The sequence below is a fragment of the Sinocyclocheilus anshuiensis genome, unplaced genomic scaffold (genome assembly GCF_001515605.1).
Source record: "Sinocyclocheilus anshuiensis isolate Anshui unplaced genomic scaffold, SAMN03320099.WGS_v1.1 scaffold2329, whole genome shotgun sequence".
Lineage (NCBI taxonomy): Eukaryota > Metazoa > Chordata > Actinopteri > Cypriniformes > Cyprinidae > Sinocyclocheilus > Sinocyclocheilus anshuiensis.
In genome coordinates, this window is record NW_015552527.1 from 283,011 (window position 1) to 305,687 (window position 22,677).

General features: G+C 35.0%; 1 protein-coding gene across 1 annotated transcript in view; it reads right to left on the reverse strand.

The window, feature by feature from the left end:
* The window catches only part of LOC107663569 (gamma-aminobutyric acid receptor subunit pi-like), a 43,459-nt gene extending 22,969 nt beyond the window's left edge, over positions 1-20,490 (reverse strand). Inside the window, exons 1-2 of the mRNA XM_016453807.1 lie at positions 20,371-20,490; positions 12,579-12,659 (exon numbers count right to left, since the gene is read on the reverse strand). Of these exons, the coding sequence (XP_016309293.1) occupies positions 12,579-12,622 (44 nt within the window). The 5' untranslated portion in view covers positions 12,623-12,659; positions 20,371-20,490. The remainder of the gene's footprint in view (positions 1-12,578; positions 12,660-20,370) is intronic.
* Positions 20,491-22,677: the final 2,187 nt, after the last annotated feature.

Consider the following 22,677-nt stretch of genomic DNA (forward strand, 5'->3'; position numbering starts at 1 on the left):
GGCTGGCCCAATAAAACACACAATATATATTTTGTTAGCTATATTTAACAAATACTCTGTAACACCCCTCAGTTAACAAGCCATATGAGGACCTATGGACCCTTCCCCCGAAATGCGTCTTAACACCTCAGAAAGACACCAGGTTCCATGGCAACCAAGGCTGATAGCACTGGTTTTATTGCTCAAAGGAATGCAAGAGAGAGACTCACACCTCATTTACCCTTAGGAAAGACACACAATGCCCAAAAATGGACTATTCTCTAATTAATCCATAGGAAAACCTTTCTGTGAATGAACACACATATCCTTAGGGTCATCGTGTATGTTGTCTTTGAGATTTTACACTGTTTTATGCAGGCTTATGATGGATACACTCATTCCTGTCAATCTTTCCTATATATAATCCTACCATGTTTAGTATCTATGAATTCGCCTTCTGATGATCTAAACGAGCGTGTATATTATATGTTGGTACATAGGCAATATATTAGTGTCCTGAGAATCTTTAGTAATTTCAATTCAAGTTCCATATGCAAATTACCGCCTTTCTCATTGGACAAGCCCATCTTGAGAGGCGGGAATCTTCTCCGACCTTAAAGGCCTCTCACCAGGGACCCGCCCAGAGTCGGTGGTTTGTTAGGTTTTGAGAAGATGTGAGCTACAACGCTCCAGGACATCCTAAGCTCGTGCCAGGCTTCGGCCTTGACTTTTCCATTCACCAAGATTCTCTGACTCAAAACTGGTTCTTTTCATCAACCGACTTCAGCAAAGATCAACTTGGACCTTCAGATTGCATCAAACCTCTCTTTCAGACAGACGAGACGTGCAAGTATTCAAACTTAGTCTTATTAATTGATACATTAGGTATCATTTGCACCTTTTTACAAAGGTGTGTTTGAACTAAGAATCTGATGTTTCCCTCAGGTGTAAATCTGCTGAATACGCAAATGGTTCCATAACTTTATTCTTATTTTCTCTCCTCTTTACTGCGTTAAGCTTTAACCCGTTCCTATACCAACTGTATGTATGTGTGTGTGTGTGTGTGTATGTTAGACCAGTTTAAGTGTTTATGTAGTATGTTAGACTAGTTTAAGTGTTTATGTAGTTAATAAAGTCTTACTTGTATCACACTTGACGTTGTTCATTGTTTAATATCTACAGCGGATCTAAATATTTATAATTAATTATAACTAGTTATGATTAATTATTCATATTTCCCATGAGCTGATTCGCTACACTCTGAACAAATGCATAAAGTATTACATTCAGCACGCAACCATCCAAAGCTCAGCAGTGTCCTAAAAACACACGTGCAATACTTCAGCAACGTCAATTTGCCAAAAATCAAAAGGAATTGTTTACATTTCATTTGATTGCATTCTATAAGATCAATTAAATTGTTAAAGTTTTATGCATTCATTTGATTAACATCATTTTTGAATATCAATTTGTATTAAATCATGAAACACAGAATCTAGAAACAGAATTTCTAAAAAATAAAACATTTCATATGGAACTGTTATTTTTAAAAAGTGCAATAAATGATTGCATTTTCAAAGTTTTATTAATTCAACTGATTAGCCGCATCTTTTGATTATTAACATTTGATTGAACCATAAAACATGAATTCTACAAAACTTCTAGAAAAACTAGAAACAGAATTTCTGAAATAAAATAAAAAAAACTTAATATGGCAGTAATGTTAAAATTGCAATAAAATATTAAATTGATAAAGTTATGAATTCAATTGATTACATATCTTTTTATTCTTTTTTTAATTTTGAATTTTTTAAATATTTATTATTTTTAAATTACAAAATTGAATGAAACCATTAAAAACAGAATCTAGAAACATTAAAACAGAAAACATGGAATTTGGGAAAAACACAATTTCTGAAAAATAAATTGCATAGCGCACTATTATTGTTAAAACAGTAATAAACTATTAAATTGTTAAAAATGTATGAATTCAATTGATTAGGCATCCTTTTTGATTATAACCAATTAATTAAATCACTAAAAACAGAATCTAGAAAAATTTTAATTGGGAAAAAAATTGGATTTTTTATGGAAAACAGAATCTAGAAACAGAATTTCTGAATGAATGAATGAATGAAAACATTACATATGGCACTATTATTGTTAAAACGGCAATACATTACTAAAGTTTACAATTTTTATGAATTCAATTGATTAGACATTAACTAGACAAGCATCAAAAACAGAATCTTGAAAAATTCAAATTAAAAACACTATATTGCTAACGCTCTGAACAAATGCAAACAGTATTAAATTTAGCGTGCAACCATCCAAAGCAAACATGCAACACTTCAGCAATGACCTGACGAGTTTTCTTCATCAAAATCTAGTGTGGGATGTATGCAGCCTCATATACAAGAGGTGAATAAAAAACAAAGGCATCAAGACTCTGTTAGTGAGCATTCAGCTAGAAGACTATTAAGCGCACCCAGCAGGAGTCTGACTCAATAAATGCCCTTGTGCTTCACTATAGGAAATAATAACCTCCTGAATGCATTTGCCAACAGTTTGGACACATGACAGCTGGTTTTTACAGGGACAAATGGAAGATGGTGTGCAAGAGAGGTCAAGCATTCAGTGGGAATATTTTCTGCTTATTAGTTCAGCAATAACAGCCTCCTTTATGTCAGTAAGTGCTCCTGAGAGAAATCATTACTACACTCAGCAGGCTATTCAAACACGCCGAGGACAGTTTGAGATGCATAGGGGAAACGGCTGATGAAGTGAGCTTATTCACGGCATTCTTTTAAGTTGAGGGAACGTTTCTGGGAAATTTTGCTCAAACGATGTGGAGAAACATTTGTGGTGGTACAGAAAAAAATATGCATGACCTATATATATATATATGTGACCCTGGAGCACAAAACCAGTCATAAGGGTCATTTTTTTATTGAGATGTATAATCTAAAATAAGCTTTCCATTGATGTATGGTTTGTTAGGATAGGACAATATTTGGTCGAGATACAACTATTTGAAAATCTGGAATCTGAGGGTGCAAAAAAATCTAAATATTGAGAAAATCATCTTTAAAGTTGTCCAAATGAAGTCCATAGCAATGCATATTACTAATCAAAAATTAAGTTTTGATATATTTACGGTAGGAAATTTACTAAATATCTTCATGAACATGAACTTTACTTAATGTCCTAAAAATGACAGAAAAATAGAAAAAAAAAACATTAAAAATATAGAAAATATCTAAATAATATACTGTACATATATAAAATAAATTGAAAAATGATATAGAAATCTTTACTTAATGTCCTAATGATTTTTGGCATAAAAAAAATAAATAAATATTTTCAGACCTGGACTGGATGCTCGGCATGTTTCATGCTGTTTGTTTTGTCAGATTATAGTTAACCATCTGGAAAATCACCACACCAGGACAATTACTTACTAATTTTTCTCTGCTAGAGCAAATGAGGTAAATAAGCAAGACTCATTAATCAGCAGGACAAGAAACTAACAGCACATCACTGCGATTGCAAAGCACCCCAGAAACAAGCGTCCGTATCGGTGAAAACCGGAAAAAACACCACACCTCGTCCTCGTTTCACAGCGTCTGGCTGGTGGCGTGATCTGCTTTAAATCACATTAAAATAATAATAACAGCAGCTTGAGTGAGTACATGAGAACTATCTGTGTTTGGCTGTATTTGTGAGGTGCATTAGAGAATCCCTCAGGATGGTTGCTATGGCAACTGCTTCTGAGGGAAGAAAGTTACATATTTGAGGATCATTTATAGAAACGGGAGCTTAGAACCGTTCGGATCAATTTGGTACAAACCTCCCAGAAACAGCCAATTAAATTAGCAGCACTGTTACTAGTGCTCACACTCACAAGTTTCACGGTGCTAAACTTCTACATAAACTTCATCAGGTACATTTAGAACCAAATGACTCTATTTGATGATCACAGCGCAGCACCAAAATACTAATTAATTGTCAACTTAAATCTTTAACAATCTGTGTCACGATCCTCCAAGGTTTTAGGTTTTAGCCATTTGTCAGCAAGAAGTTTTTAATCATTTAAAATATATTAACAACATTTTAAATAATATTTAATAATATAAAATTAAATAGTATTTAATAATATATTTAATAATATTTAATAATATTTAATAATATTTAAAATATAATAACATTTAGTATGATCACTGATTCTTTTATATCTTTTATATATATATATATATATATATATATATATATATGACTATGTATGTTATATATATCTCTGGAAATCGTGGAAATATCAGTCTGTTTATCTATCTATCTATCTATCTATCTATCTACATATATAACCATTTTGACAGTTAAAATCTATGACTATAAGTCAGTAATTTTATATTGTACTGTACATATATTTGTATCTTTTTATATCTTTTATATATATATATATATATATATATATATATATCAGAATAAGTATGTTAAATATATCGCTGAATGATCATGGAACATTAAAGTTTTTGAAACATTAAAAAAGACAGTTTACTTGGATTTATAAATTCACTTTTGTTCATTTAAATTTGAAATGGACATTTAATCTTTGACCCATTTACTTATATCAATAATAATAAATGATAATTGTTATATGCTATTATAAATAGCAACCATTTATATATACAATATATATTTTATTTATATATGCAACTTTATTAAAACAACATATACACACAAAAAAAAAAAACATGTTTTTGTAATTTGTTAGGTTGTAATTTTCTTTAAATCTTTCATATTTACTTAAATTTCAACATGCATTGATGAGTTTTAGGATGTGTTTGCGTGTATATTTCTTAATAGGTTTCATATATTTTTATGTCATATGACAATATATTTTATATATAAAATTTAATATAGGTACATATATTACACTTGCAAATGGTTCCCTTCAGAAAATGATTTTCTGAAAAGCTTAATATAAGAATACAGAGGTTTTTTAGGTCAAAATGTGATGAAAACCTATTGCATCATGAAACCCTAGAAGGAAACAATAAATCAATAAATGTATAATCTCAGAGAGCGCCTTCATGCGAAGCCGTATGGGTTTCACTTTAATATGCTTGTTTAAACTGCTCAAAGTGCCTATAGAAATTAGTTTAATTTAAGACTTGTGTCTGCTGAAACCAACAGCACTCTAGTGAAGAGCTTCATGTCCCACATCATTAATAAGAGGTTAATCCATGACTTCCAGGGAACTGGGACGCTCTCGTGTGCGTACGCTCGTATGTGAGCGAGTGTATGTTCACGTCTTTGTGTGTTACGCCGCACACGAGTAGCTTTCAAGACTTCATTTCCCATTAATCCACCTTATCTTTGCCAGCGTGTGTCTGAAATCCCTCGCTGAGGCAGTCTTTGAGACACTCATTCTCAGTCTCTGGGGAAACTCGCTCATTTAACATGTGTGCTTTGACAATGTTCATGATTTCACTGTGCCAACAATAACGTATGACAGAAATCAGCTGACTGAAGCACTGAAGGACATTCGTCTGCAGCGACCAAGCCTTGGTATCCATGTCCAACTATTACATTTATGCAAAACGACTTACAAAAGAGAAACAAAAGCAATTCATGACAGACTAATCTAGTCATGCAGCTGGTTGGATGCTCGGTGATGTAGCACAAGGTAGTTTGTGTTCAAACTTGACATTAAATGTATTTTGACTAAACAAAATAAAATAAAATTGTAAAACCTGAAAAAAATTTTCACTCAAAATAATTTGTAAAAAAAAAAAAAATAATAATAATCAATCAATCAAATTAAATTGTGTGTTGCAACCAAAACTAAGTTTCATTCATATAAAAATTCTAAAGTTTGGGGTAAGATTTTTACTCAGTACTCATTAAATTGATCAAAAGTGACAGTCAAGACGTATAATATTACAAAAGATTTCTATTTCAAACAAATGCTGTTCTTTTGCACTTTCTATTCATCTGTGAATCCTGAAAAATAGCAAGCTAAATTGTAATAATATTTTACTGTTTTACTGAATTTTGATCAAATAAATGCAGCCTTGGTGAGCAGAAGGGGCGTCTTTCAAAAACATTTTATATAAAAATTCTAAAGTTTGGGGTAAGATTTTTACTCAATACTCATTAAATTGATCAAAAGTGACAGTCAAGACATGTATAATATTACAAAAGATTTCTATTTCAAACAAATGCTGTTCTTTTGCACTTTCTATTCATCTGTGAATCCTGAAAAATAGCAAGCTAAATTGTAATAATATTTTACTGTTTTACTGAATTTTGATCAAATAAATGCAGCCTTGGTGAGCAGAAGGGGCGTCTTTCAAAAACATTTTAAAAAATCATACCAACCCCAAACTTTTATATGATGTGTAACTGGATCAAGACCCATTATATATAAAAGTTTCTCAATGTTTTGCCTGATATAAAACTTGACACCATTATAAACCTCCCACTGCACACCCACACCATACATGAGACCTACAGTATATAAACCGCTCCTCTGTCCACACAGTTCTAATGTTGTCTAGTTTTCCTTGTGGCTGCATCTGTCTGGGTGTTTTAAACAAGCTGTCTGGCTGTTTCTGCTACTCTTGGATCTTCTCTTGCTTTGTTCTTTCCCAGCAAACAGAAGTGGGAGATGAAAAAGAAGGAAAAATGGATCATTCTGTCCCAGAAGAGTGAAAGACACATGCGTGTTACTCAAGGACAGCCTCCATAACCTCACACACACATACACAACACAAAGCACCTGTGTGTCTTCACTAGAGCTCACACACATCAGACTCAAAGCATTAGACGGACGTCAGCACGATTATCATAGTTAACTAAAACTAAAACTTTTTAAAAAATCTATCTTAACAAAATAAACGTACTTAATAATATAAACATACTTAACTGAAATTAAAAATATAAAAAAAGTAAAAAAATAAAAATAAAAAATTATTTCAGGTAGTTTCCAAGGCAAAATGTCTCATTTGCATTTCATGTAACTCGATGCATTAAAACTGGAATAAAAATTAATAAATACTAGGGTTTGCACAATATATCGGCACTGGCCGATAAATGTTTGTTTTTACAGTTTTTCTCAGTCGCTTTGGTGCATTTCTCAAATCATCCTTAATATTTGCAAAAAACTATGTGCATTTCTCAAAACAATTCGTACAAACAGCACCACACAATGGATTACCTGCAAAAGCCTGTAACTTACTCAAAATCTTTAGTTCATCTCTCAAAAGTAAGTATTTATGTCAATGAACATATCAGTGCCATCAGAATGAAAAGTCCTTGTGTCATTGTTCACAAACAAGATAGTCAAAATGCTTAGTCATGTTGTCAATATAACAGTGTTAGTATTACCTGATGTAAACTATGGCCTGATCTGAGAAATGCACCAAAGCAACTGAGAAAAACTGTAATGTTGTGTAATAAATAATAAAAATAAATGACATGCCTGTGTAATAAATGCATTAGTTTCAAGATGCATTTAATCTAAAGATTTAGTTTTATTGGCCAATATATCGGTTATCGGCTTCCAAATATTAAAAATAATCGGTTATCGGTATCGGCCAAAATTTCAATATCGGTGCCTCCCTAATAAAAACTATATAGACTTATTAAAAAAAAAATCTGAATCTATTAAAAATATCAAAAACAAACAACAAAATGACTAAAACTTAATCTAAAATAAAAACCTGAAAATATATTTTAAAAAATTATTGAATTTAAAAAGAAAATATAAAAGTCTATCTGACTAAAAGTGTAGTCTATCACTATATTCACAATATAACGCAGCTTCTCAAAACATATGACTTTATTATGAGACGGATAGTCCCTAATCTATATTTTAACACTAGTACAAAATGTGCATTTAACTAAACCAATGTAAACTACAAAATAACTGAAAATAATGTAGACAGCAAAAACAGCTCATTGCAAACCTGACCACTGAAGACCGTCCAAATGCACAGGTCTGTGAATTAACAGCAAACTAAAAGTGTTCTTTCTGTTGTAAACGATGCGCAGGATAAGTGAGATGCTGATGTTTTTCTTTGAGAGTCTTTCTCTGTTTAGCGCCCAAATCAACTGGCAAATGACGCAAGTCATGCTGAAGATAAAAGACAGCCATTTCTTTAATCTCATGCAGCCCTTTTCTGATAATCACCGGATGAAATGACACACGCAGCTCAGTTTCTGTTTTTGTCTGTGTGCATGTGTCCATAATAATGTTTCCTCCAACACGCGGGACCAAAACAAAACAAATGAGGCTACATTTCATTAGACTTGAGACCTGACGCTCTGAAGTGAATGTAATGAGATAAATAAGATAGATAAGAATGAATAAACACATTTTTATAGTATTTTGCTTTGTTTTTGCATGCAAAAACTAACAGCACGGCCTGTGTAGTCTAATTCTCAAACAAATGACTCTGAGTCGATTCCTTTAATAAATCAGTAAAAACAAAACTCACAAATCAATAGCTAACTCATGAGTTACTGGATTGAATTGGTGCATTTCCTAAAAGCATCATAAGCATAATCAGATCATAGAAACCACAATCTCCTTAGTCAGGTCACATTTATTTATATAGCGCTTTTACAATACCGTTTGTTTCAAAGCAGCTTTAATAAACAAGAAAATTAGAGTATTAAATCTTGCAAGTTCATCAATTATGAAAAGCACTTTCAGTTGTAAAGCATCTCTAATAACAACAATAGTGTCATTATTCAGCTCAATTTAGTTCCATGTTGATTCAGTTTAGTTCAATGACTGTCTCCGTGTGGCAGGAACGCATTATAAAAACCTTAAGGGACACAATAAAAGATTTTTCCTTAATAAAGGGGTTAAAAGGAGACATTTACAAGCAAAAAGTAATATATTAATAGATAAATATTAATATTTGTATTAATAAATATTAATAATTACTTACTATATATTATTAAATATTACTTAAAATATATTTAAATATATGTTAATACATATATAGTCACACTTGTGTTGATTGCAGTCAGAAATGACATTGAAAATGAATGGGAAATTTGTTACCTATACAATTTTTTTCTTGATTTTATTATTTTTTTTTTTTTATTATTATTTATTTTTTTCAGTTAATGTTTATTGTATTTCAACTTCAAGTAATGAAACCCTCTGTAATTTAATGACAACCCTTTGTAAAGTATTATACAGTTTCATTTAATTGCATTTTGAAAATACAATTAATTGGCAACAAAATAAATAAATTAATTAATTAATTAAAAAGACATTCCGTTCACAAACATATTCTTTAAAAGTACATTTTTTCTATAATAAGTAAACATTTTAAAAGTATGCTAAAGCTTAAGGTTCTTTTTCACAGAAAATCACAAATGGTATCTCATTATCTCAACGGGCTCTCAAAGACTAAATGGACAGCAAATGGAAATGTTTTAATTAACCCTAATGTTTTTGTTTGGTGCTGCAGGGTCACAAAGAAAAGACCAGAAAAATATATAGCTGGGATTGAGACCTAGTTTCATTGGAGTCCATTACGTCTCTTGAGCTATGAAATTCTTCTCTGGGCTGTGACCTCCACAATGTCCGCCGAAACCGAGGTGCAGATAAAAACACCCCCGAGGCCTACAGTAGGTGTGCTCACACTGAGGCACTGTAGGCAGGTGTGTGCTGAGACGGGCATTCCAGCGGGCACCTCGTCCCCCTCCGATCCAGAATGCCACTCATTTTAGCCCGAATGCTGTGAGGCAGCGCAGCACAGAGCTTTTTTTTTATTATTATTTATTTATTTTTTACATTTTTTATAGAAATAAATGGTCCATAATTTAGATGTGAATATTGTTTAGTATCATTAAAATCACATCAAAACACCAAATATTAAAGAAAAAACATTACTAAAATGAAATATAGTATATTTCTCTATTATTGATGATAATGTCTGGACCTCAGGGAACGACAGGCATGAAAGAGCCTGATTCAAGGCACTGCGGGAACTAGGTGAGTGTCAGAATACATCAATCTCCCGGTTACTGTATCAGGCCCAGAGGCGATTACACGCGCAGCAAACTCATGCACATGTATGTTTGTGTGCGTGGGTTTATGTTTATCACAGTCTCTGTTAACACCAGCGTCAGGGAAGCAGACTGTGAAGATGCTCCCATAATTTTCACAAAACACATTTACAGAGTTCACTGACACCAACATCCATCTGGAGTAAATTACAAGCATTTGTTTCTGTCTACCTTTCGATTACTGAATCCACACTATATATTGCATGATTAATCAAAATAAAACCAAAATATGGCTTAGTGCAATTACCGTAAATGCTGCAATATAAGTATAGACAGATAGATAGATAGATAGATAGATAGATGGATAGACGGATAGACGGATGGATGGATGGATGGACGGACGGACGGACGGACGGACGGACGGACGGACGGACGGACGGACGGACGGACGGACGGACGGACGGACGGACGGACGGACGGACGGACGGACGGACGGACGGACGGACGGACGGACGGACGGACGGACGGACGGACGGACGGACGGACGGACGGACGGACGGACGGACGGACGGACGGACGGACGGACGGACGGACGGACGGACGGACGGACGGACGGACGGACGGACGGACGGACGGACGGACGGACGGACGGACGGACGGACGGACGGACGGACGGACGGACGGACGGACGGACGGACGGACGGACGGACGGACGGACGGACGGACGGACGGACGGACGGACGGACGGACGGACGGACGGACGGACGGACGGACGGACGGACGGACGGACGGACGGACGGACGGACGGACGGACGGACGGACGGACGGACGGACGGACGGACGGACGGACGGACGGACGGACGGACGGACGGACGGACGGACGGACGGACGGACGGACGGACGGACGGACGGACGGACGGACGGACGGACGGACGGACGGACGGACGGACGGACGGACGGACGGACGGACGGACGGACGGACGGACGGACGGACGGACGGACGGACGGACGGACGGACGGACGGACGGACGGACGGACGGACGGACGGACGGACGGACGGACGGACGGACGGACGGACGGACGGACGGACGGACGGACGGACGGACGGACGGACGGACGGACGGACGGACGGACGGACGGACGGACGGACGGACGGACGGACGGACGGACGGACGGACGGACGGACGGACGGACGGACGGACGGACGGACGGACGGACGGACGGACGGACGGACGGACGGACGGACGGACGGACGGACGGACGGACGGACAGACAGACAGACAGATAGATAGATAGATAGATAGATAGATAGATAGATGGATGATGGATGGATGGATGGACGGACAGACAGACAGACAGACAGATGGATAGATGGACAGACGGACAGACAGATGGATAGATGGACAGACGGACGGACGGACGGAGAGACGGACAGACGGATAGATAGATAGATAGACAGACAGACAGACAGAGAGACAGACAGACAGACAGATAGATAGATAGATAGATAGATAGATAGATAGATAGATAGATGCTTATCAACAAAAGATGCTTTAAGGGCTTCCTGTGGTTTTCCGGCAAAATAAAAGCTTGATGGTGTAACATTTAAAAATAAATAAATAAATAAAAATGAAGCCAGCCGTAAATACTAGTATTGTAATTTTACAGTTGTAAGGTAAATGTAAAGTATATTATTTTACTTAAACACTCGATCTTTTAATTCTACAGTGAATAATAGTATAGTAATATTTTCTGAGACTGAGATTTTTTAACTCATTTAATCACTGACTTTGGAGACGTCATGCATTTATTGAACTTTAAAAAAAATAAAATAAAATAAAAAAGTGGATTTCCTTGAATGTTAAATATAATTCAATTGAAAATCAAATAAAAATATTTTTTAAAAACATTTCTTGTTTTTATTTATTATTATTATTATTATTATTATTATTATTATTATTATTATTATTATTATTTCATAGCCATATTAATATACAATCAAACAATTTTAGCGAAATTGTCCATCCCTAAAAACAGAGCAAACATGTTTCTTATTATGTCATAGCCATATTGATACTATATATATATATATATATATATATATATATATAATCACAACATTTTGGTCAAATCGTGCTGCCCTAAAAAAACGCGCAAGCCTTTTTTTCCGCAAATGCATTATTTATCAGAGAAAGCGCAATTCGATTTTTTTCCCCCCAAATCGTGCAGCCCTATATTGCACTATAAACACTATATATTTGATGAAACCTAATATCCAAACATCCTTCCCTAAATATTGCTTTTATTGATTTCCAGACTCATTTCCAGAAACATTTCACATGAGGAATAGCTCACCCAAAGTCCGCTATCAAAATATGCCTTTCTTTCTCTAAATGAAACACCAAAAGAAATGAGAGTGAGCATACGACATTTAACTTTTCCTTTAATGAAGTGCTGAATAATTACACCCTTTAATTGTTAGCGTACTATTCTAGCAGCACTAGTCTGATTTAGAAACATCAAACCCGGTTAAATGAGTTTGATTCATGACACAATGCTCTTACCTGCTGATGAAGAGGAGGGCAAATAAAGAGCTGAAGAAGGTCATGGTGAGACGATGAGAGCTTCAGTGCGCTGGAGTCAATCTGGAGAAGAACAGAAGCAGGTCACTGAAACGGTAACACATAATTTCAGCATTTACTCTCCTGATCCAGCCCTCTGCAAAGCATGCTGGGAACTAACAATCAGCTTCAGTTAATGCAACAAAAATTATTCAGGTCGTCCCAAAACGAGTGGATTAAGTAAACTTCTTTTTTTCATATTTAAGTAGATTTAACAATAAAATTAGGTAGTGACAGAATGATCAGCAATTGTGCTGCTTCTGCTTATTTTAATTAAGTAAATTGTGCAAGCAGCAAAAATCATTAATTCAGTGTCGATCAAGGCTGCTTGATTATGGCAAAAAAACATAATGACGATTATGATTGAGATTAATATGGAGACCGTGATTATTTCTAAAATAAATAAAAAAATATATAAAATAAAATAAAAAAAATAAAAAAATAATCAAATAAAAATAAAGCAGATTTCCTTAAACTTTAAATATAATTCAACTGAAAAACAAACAGAAATGTAAATAAATAAATACTTTTAAATAGTGGATTTTCCTGAAAGATAAATATATTTCAACTAAAAGAAAACAATATGAATAATATGATAGATAGATTCTATCAGTGAATTTCCATGAAGTATAATTCAACTGAAAATAGAAGTAAAAATGTAAAATAATAATAATAATAAATGAAAACCAAATAAAAACATTTAAAAAACTTAACAGAAAAAAAAACTTCCTTGAACACTAAATATAATTAAACTGAAAAACAAACAGAAATGTAAAATAAAAAGACATAAATAATATATACATATTTAAACAAATAATGTAAAAAAATAAATACATTTAAATTAGTTATACATAAGATCAACTATGATGTGGTGGAAGAACTTAACAATTAGGAAAGGATGAAAGCGCACTGCTGTAAAGCAAGAGATGCGCTGGATTTATAACACAAAACAAAACTAGAGCATCACTGTGAAACCCAATGGTTTTATCTCAATTACTGTATCTTGTGTTCATGATCACTGGAAGCCAAAATCCTAATTGAAACACAGTAACAGTGTATGAGATGCAATAATCTCCATAACCACTCTCCCAGAAACACTAAGCTTCAGATTAAGGTAATTAACAGAAATCATAATTCCAGCTTCGTGAAACCGCTGCCTTGCACTGGACTCGCTTTTGTTTTGTTTCTGTCACACAGAGATATCAGAGATCCAGATGGTTCATCCAGAAGGGTTCGACTCTTGCTGTTTGCCAACTAGGGAAGAAAAACATATGCAGCAGAAATCTGCAAAATAAAGATACGAGTACAGAATCCTTTGATACCTCACAGAAGTCGATATCCTAATTATCACGATAAACGTCAAGTCTTTATTTCTTTCCAGTTCAAAGGCAGATTTTTGCTCATGAGCGAACGTTGTAGAAACCAAACAGTTAATTATGGGTTTATCAACTGACTAGTGAAAAATAAATATACTAAAATGCACTTGAAATACATTTATTTCATGCTAAGTAGATACACTTACATAAAAAATTACAACTGCTATTGCACTTTTGGTACACTAAACTAGTATACTTAAAGCTCATTTGTACTTAATGCACTTTAATTGTGCTGAAGTCCAACTAAAGATATACTTAAGTATATTTGATTGTGCTAAAGTGGAACTAGTGCGAGTATGCATCAGGTAATCTTGCATTTAAAGACCGATATTATTCAAAGATCAGTGACCTTTGACCCGCACCTGCCTAGCTCACACGGCCGGCTGCAGAAAAGGCGGAATGCATAATCGTCTGGTTTTCAGGTCCAAAACAGATGCCTTTATCCTAAAAATTTAACATGAGCAACTATTGTATACTATTGCTTCTCGTGTCTTTCTGCTGTCAAATCTTGACTGATTTTGATCAAGTAAAGGTCAGAATAACTGCAGTAATATCTCCAGATGAACTCTTACTGGACTGAAGCAGCTCAGCTTTACTTGATTCTCCATCAATCATGTTTTAGAGTCTCAAATCTGATCCTCAGGATCTTTTGAGGAGCGTTTGTTTCCAGAAGCTTTACTTTCACTGTTTCTGAGTGAAACACACAGTCGTGTAGTGTATTCCAGCCTTAAGACATACTGTATTATTGAGATATATAGAGTGACAACTGATATTTATATCAGGGGTATTTGAAAAATAAAAACACTATTTGAGTTTTACTACGTGTTGCTTTGCTGGCCGTAAATGCAGGGAATCCATGTTAAATCCTAAATGGAATTACTAAATGGAATTACTTTTGATCAAATGAATCAGTGAAATATATACAGTATATATGTATATATATAATTTTTTATTTTTACACACGTTTTCAACTAAAAGAAAACTTAAAGACATAACGTCTATATAACGTAACATTGTCGTAGAACATTGTTGTGCATGATGCCTAATTATAAGCTTGTTCAGAAATGGCGACAAAAACTTGATTATTAACAAATAACGTCTTACTCGTTAAACGTCATTTAAATAAACAAGTATTTAAATATTAATTTTTTTATGCGCCCAAATGTTCGAATACAATATTTATTAAAAATGCCCATCCCTAATATTAAGGTGGTTCCTCACTAATACTCCCAATTTTATGATATAAACTGGATTAAATCATGCCTCACCCTTAAAAAGTGCATTTTGGACAGCATTTCATGTTGACCTAAAAATATCTCCTGAGAATAATATAATACAATATACTATGAATGATATATTTATTTAATTAGTTTTGTATTTAAGATCCAAGTAAAATTTAGTAAAAAGATCCCATTTTTGTCCCAAAGGGTGCATTTATTTGATTAATAATACAGAAATGATCTTGAGACATAGGATTATGCTTCCTTTTAGTTTCCTGGATGGAGAGTGCTTTAAGAACAGAAAACACAAAGCGCTGTAAGAAACTTTGCTCAGCACACTGTTATCTTTGTGCAGTTTAACGGCACGAGTGTGTAAATATATAAGAAAAACAACAACAGAGTGTCTTTAAAAACCCTTTTGTGCAGAACTACTTCCTACCGCCACAGATTCAAATCTCTGCTTGACAGTTTAACAGCTGAGCTCAAGATCTGTTACTAATTCAAAAACGTTACTTTAGAATTTTAGTAATGAAGGAACGTTGTGTTGCTTCATTAAAAGCTTATTGTATTACTGTATTAAAAGCTCATTGAATTATGTAGAGTATTGTGAGAGAGAGATGGACTGAGAGTGTGATTACCTGCATCTGACACAGCATTCATTCTTCAGCTCAATCTCATATTCACAATAAAACATGAGATTGAATGTCCGCTGAGGAAAGCGATATCTTTGTCGTACTATCTTTCATCTGTTAAGGGTGATTTCCGATGACAGCTCTGCTCAGTGCATTTGTTAACTGCATCTTACAAGCTGTTGTTGAGTAAAAATAACTTCCATTTCAGTCTCTTTCAATATAAAAGTCTTTACTGCTGACTTGTAAAACAGTCTCTTGTCGCCATCTAATGGCGGAACAATGTCACTTGAATTACCATCATGAACACACACACACACACACACACACACTGTTTCTCAATACTAAATACTACTATGAATATAAAATAGTATTTATTGAATAATAAACAACAACAACAGCCATCATAAAAGTTGCTAGACAATTCAGTCAAAAGTACAAAGGCAGCGCTCTGAAATACAGCATTAAAGTTACATAAAATATAACGTGTATGAGATTTTGCCCTCAGCCAAAACTATTTGCTCTGGAACAAATTATAGATTAATGAAACCAAAGATTGCCCATTAGATTTACCCAAAACGAATTATATCTCATGTTTAACCACTATAGAGACATCAGAGCCAGCGGTGATTTCCAGAAGATCTGGCCAAGGTGAGGCTGCTCCAGAAAACACAAAGCGCTGTAAGAAACTTTGCTCAGCACACTGTTATCTTTGTGTCTTGGGAATGTCTGTGTCGGTGTGCGTTCTTACTGCTATCAGACTGAGGAGCCAACTTTCACCCGAGCATGTGGATATTATTGTTTTTCTCAACATTAACATGATGTGAGACAATATAAAAAGGATAAACATGGATCATGTGACACTGAAGACTGGAGTAATGATGCTGAAAATTCAACTTTGATCACAGGAATCAATTATATTTTAAAATATATTAAAAAACATTATTTTAAATTGCAATAATATTTCACAATATTACTGTATTTATTGAATAATAAACAACAACAACAGCCATCATAAAAGTTGCTAGACAATTCAGTCAAAAGTACAAAGGCAGCGCTCTGAAATACAGCATTAAAGTTACATAAAATATAACGTGTATGAGATTTTGCCCTCAGCCAAAACTATTTGCTCTGGAACAAATTATAGATTAATGAAACCAAAGATTGCCCATTAGATTTACCCAAAACGAATTATATCTCATGTTTAACCACTATAGAGACATCAGAGCCAGCGGTGATTTCCAGAAGATCTGGCCAAGGTGAGGCTGCTCTCGATTTGTAACAGTGTAATTAATTTAATTGATTAGAAATATGGTTTGATGATAAAAAACATGAATTAAGCAATTAAAAATGGAATCCAGAAAAATGTTAACACATAATTTTGGAAAAAATGAAACATTTAAAAGGCCACTCTCATACGTTTTAATAAATCAAAAAAATTGTAACAGAGTAATGAATTTGAGTAGAAATGTGGTTTGATAATTAAAAATGAATTAAGCCATTCAAAATTTAATCCAGAAAAATTAAAAAGAAAAACAGAATTTGAGGGAAAAAATAACCAGATTTGAAAGGTCCTTGCATGAAATAACAGAAAGGAAAATTGGAACTCTTTCATTCAGACATGAATGTCCTCCTAGGATTTAGATCAAAACAATCACCAAAAATCGGAGCCAATCTGTATTATTTCTCACTTGTCATCTTTACAGAATTATGGTAACTCTGACCTGATGGGAACACCTCAATCCAGAAACGTATCCTCTTACAACAGTGCAAAATCCCAAAGGATCTTTCATTCAAGTGCAGGCTTATACACCGGGGAGGACGTATGAGGAGAAATAATGGATCAGCTGTCACACTTTCTGCACGATTTGTCACTCAAGTTTGCAAAGAACCAAAAGGTCAAGGCAGAGAAGCTAGAAAACTGAAATCAAGACCAGTCCCACATAGCTAAAACTGGAGGAAGAGCCAGAGAGATTCATCCTCTACACTGTAAAAAATGACCGTGAATTTAACGGTAAAAGACTGTAAAAATGCTACAGTAAAAACCTGTTAAGTTTTTTACCGTACATTTTACAGATTTTTTTTTACAGTGTACTCGTGGAGATATGGAGAGGCGGTTGATCTCGTAGAGCAATATGACAACCCTCCCACCGCGCCATCCAGAGATACTGTGATTGATGGCCAATCAAGCCTGTAAGACTGATGGAGTTGGTGCTTTACAGAGGCCATCAATGATGATAGCCCGTGTCCCTGGGGTGGCTTCATTATCTTATTTTTGACCTTCAGTAGGACAGAATATGGCCGTCATTCAGATCAACCTCTCAACCCAGCTGTTACTCAGGGTTTAGTTATGTCTTAACTAGATTGCTGGTTTGGAAGAGCCAGAGAGATTCATCCTCTCGTGGAGATATGGAGAGGCGGTTGATCGCGTAGAGCAATATGACAACCCTCCCACCGCGCCATCCAGAGATACTGTGATTGATGGCCAATCAAGCCTGTAAGACTGATGGAGTTGGTGCTTTACAGAGGCCATCAATGATGATAGCCCGTGTCCCTGGGGTGGCTTCATTATCTTATTTTTGACCTTCAGTAGGACAGAATATGGCCGTCATTCAGATCAACCTCTCAACCCAGCTGTTACTCAGGGTTTAGTTATGTCTTAACTAGATTGCTGGTTTGCCCTGTGACACTCTGAAATGCTGCAATTAGATTGCCAAGCCAAGCATCACTATATTCATTGGGTTACAGTACAATAAACTGCTCCAGACAATAAATTGACAGGTAAAAATTAATCCCACCACTTACATGGCCTTCAAGTGGAGTCAGAAATGTTGTATGATTTAGGAATACTGAACACATGAATGACCAGGCGAAGTGGGAATCAGTGTTATTTTAGTATCACTGATGTATTATAGTTTTTGTTAATATTTTGAATTAGATTTTATTTCTTAATTTCTCTTTTCATTTCAAAGTTTTAGTAATTTTGTGTTTTTTTTTTTAGTTTTAGTTTTTTGTGTTTCTTCGTGGGAACGAATTGAAATGTAGCATTGCATCAGTGTCTCAGCAATGGATGCTCTGCAGTGAATGGGTGCCGTCAGAATGAGAGTCCAAACAGCTGATAAAAACATCACAATAATCCACAAGTAATCCACACCACTCGTCCATCAGTTAACATCTGGAGAAGACAAAAGCTGAAACTAATCCAGCATTAAGACATTTTTAACTAAAATACCATAGAGTCCATAATCCATAATAAGGCTTCCTCCAGTGAAAAAGTGTTCTGGTCTGAATCAGGAGAGATCTGCACAGATCAAGCAATGGTTTGAAGTTAAAAACGTCTTAATACTGTGGAATAATGCTTATAACCGTGAAATCGGTATAATTTTGAAAAATACCGTGATATAAATTTTTGGTCATACCGCCCAGCACTAATATATATTATTAAACATCTCTATATGATGTTTTTCACTCTACTTTTTCCAGAACTAGTAAATCCAGGTCCAATATGAGAATTCAGCAGTTTTATTGAGTGCCTGATCGACCTCTCCATCCTCACACTCTCCGGATGTGACGGGGGAATGTGACACTCTCAAAATCCCGGTTCTGGAATTTTGATGATAAATTGAGGCGATGTTCCCACAACTCTATTCTAAAAAAGTCATTTAAATTAATCCTGTTCATTCCCAATCCTACATTTGCCCTGCGTGTCATGCTTGACTCAAGAGCCGCTGTGGGAGCAACTTCAGCACATACATGACTATAACACTATATCACATCTTATCCCTGACCGTAACACATTCTAATACAAACCAAGTGATCTGCTAAATTACAAGATGATGTGAACTGCTCCTTGCCAATTTTGGAAAAAATAAAAAAAATAAAAATCTGTCCCAAAAGCAATGGAAATGCATTAATACTTCATATAGGCACAAAGCATTACGCAGGATTAACACTGCATAGAGTGCAATTACAATAAAAGAAAGCAATGCAAGACAAAAATTTTTTTGCCAAATCTAATCAAAAACTCAACTGCATAATGTGCCATTAAAGTGAATTTGCCCATGACTATGACAAGAAAACATGAACATATGTCAGCCAAACCGCTCTAACGCTCTGATGAATGAGTTTCATTCTGCTTCTCACTATCTAGATAACATAAGACATGTGACACATCGGCATATTTACATTAAATGACAATATTTTTCATTCTGCAATAGATAACTCAATAAGAACTGCGCTTTGCATGGATGAAACTGCTGAAACTGTTGTTGTGTGAATTAAATATTAAATACGACTACGAGACATCAAAACAGGATTTGGCCAGAACAATACTCCACAAAGCTTCATTCGAATCGTGTTTACATTTCATTCAACTTGGGAACATTTAATTTGCAAATTCTTATTAAAAACGAGCTCATATCTAAGGTTAAAGTAACTGCGTAACACACTACCGTCGAGTTCAGCGGACACCTCCGAGATCCAGTCAAAGCTGAAGCGCGTCTTCTCTTACCTGTGGCGCCGTGTAAATACGGGCATTTCTCTGAAATATCAGGATGAGCTGACCGACCGAGTCCACAGAGACATTGATCTTCACATAACATCCGAAGAAACGTAGTTCCGAGCAGTATTTGCCTCCGGTTGCTCCTGTCGCTTCACGAGAGCTCCGTTCATTCGGTGTTCGTGATTGACAGCCGTGCTTACTATCAACGGTGACTACTAGTGCTCTGTCTGTGACCAGCTAACCAAGTTAACCCGTTTAATCACACATTTTTCCCAGACATGAAAATATCCAAATTACGTGTCATTAGTAACCCTTTGAAATAATAACTTTTTCTTTCTTTTTTCTTTTTTTTTTTTTAGAAAAGGTGTTTTGTGGTCGGTCACTGAATTAACATATTTCTGCAGTCATCAAAGTTTTATATATCTCTGTTTGATCACATTCTAGGGTTGTTTTTATTATGCATAAAATCCCTTATACAACACTGATAGGAACACGTATTTCAAAATACAAGTATTACAACATCAATACTGTAACTTATTTGTAACATTTGAACTTTTAATTTAGTGAGACTTAAGAAAATGTTGTAGCACTCCAAATCCTAAAAACAAAATCCTTTTTTTTTTTTATATATATATATATGTTTTTTCTAGACTTTTCCAGTCTGCATTGGATTCAGTGTGCGGCTAGCTACTTTTTTGTAACTTTTAATTTAGTGCAATATTTTGTCATTGCAACATTTTAGTGCAACCTTCACTAACAACTGCACTTGTATTTAAACCTATGCGCTGTATTATTATCTCACCGGTCACTACTGTTGCCATCAATATATGTTTACTCATTCTATGACCACACCCAACAAAACTGAATAATTGTGAATTCATATATTAATACTAGACACCTTAAAGTTAACATGTACCAAACATCTTTATCATATCTTTATGTTAAGATACTTTACCAGCCTTTCGTTTAAGAGCTTTGATGCAGCCATCACCTTCTCATGGTGCAAACAGGAAGTAACGTTTGCATACAAAAATGTTTTTAAAACATTAAAAAAACTGAACGTTTTGATCATTCATAGAACATTCAGAAATAATGTTTTCATATATATAATGCCAATAATGCCAAACTCGCTCTCAAAGTGTGTTTTCAACTCCTAAATGTTCAGATAGTCAATACGGTTGTCTTTTGTAACCAAACCACGTGTGAATATGTCATTCTTTTGCTCAAACATTAGATCATGAAGCTTGCAACACCAAGGTCATGGGTTCGATTCCCAGGGAATGCATGATAACATGTTTACCTTCAATTCAACGCAAGTCGCTTTGGATAAAAGTTTCTACAAAATGCATTGGAAATTGTATCTTCTGCTGTGTAAACATAGGTTATTCAGATTTAGTTTTCTTAAAATGCGTCCTTCATGCAGTATGGAAGAAAACTTTGGATGCTCTAAGGATATTTATCATTTGACTTCAGTAAATGTCAAACTCATGAAGCTGTGAGAGACAGACGTACAGTATGTTCAGTATGTTTTCTCTCTCTCTCTCTCTCACTTTTCCACACGCATGCTATCATTAATCAAACTGTACCCTTAATTAATGAAATGTGATTCAGGCCGAAATTGAAACTCACTCTGCGCTTCCTTTGTGGATTCTGATTACTTCTTAATTTTGTCCATGAGTCTTCAGGCATGTTTAATTTAATCAGTATGTTTTGACATTATACATTGATGAATTAGGGTCTGTTCTCCCATTGCTGTCTAGAAAATGAAGTGTTTGCTGTTTTGTTGTTAATCAAGTGACAATAATTCTGTCATTGTGTGTATAACGCTTAACAGGAGCTCTGGAAATTATCATTTAACACAACCACAACCGTGGACGAGCAAGAAATTAGCTTCTTTTCGGTGTTTTAGTCAGTTTCTTCTTACACGTGTTCCAGCAGATAATCCTTTCCTAAACTGATGTTGTGTGCTATTTGCATTTCTAAAACCTATAAGCATTTCTACGTTTATTCATGCTACTGTAAAATAGATTAATATGCATGACTATTTTGAATTAGGCTAGTAAATTGGATCCATAAATGGGGGTTTCAAACAATATTCATGCAAGAACAAACACTTAAAGCTGGTGGTCCCTGTGCTGTTTTCAATGCATCTTTTAGCCTTAGTTTGCACACAGGATGAATATGAAGATTGCTTTGTCACTGATAAATACATCACATCCGATCCCATGCACTTATCCGGACTCTCACTCACACACACTCACACTCACACTCTCTCTCTCTCTCTCTCTCTCTCTCTCTCTCTCTCTCTCTCTCTCT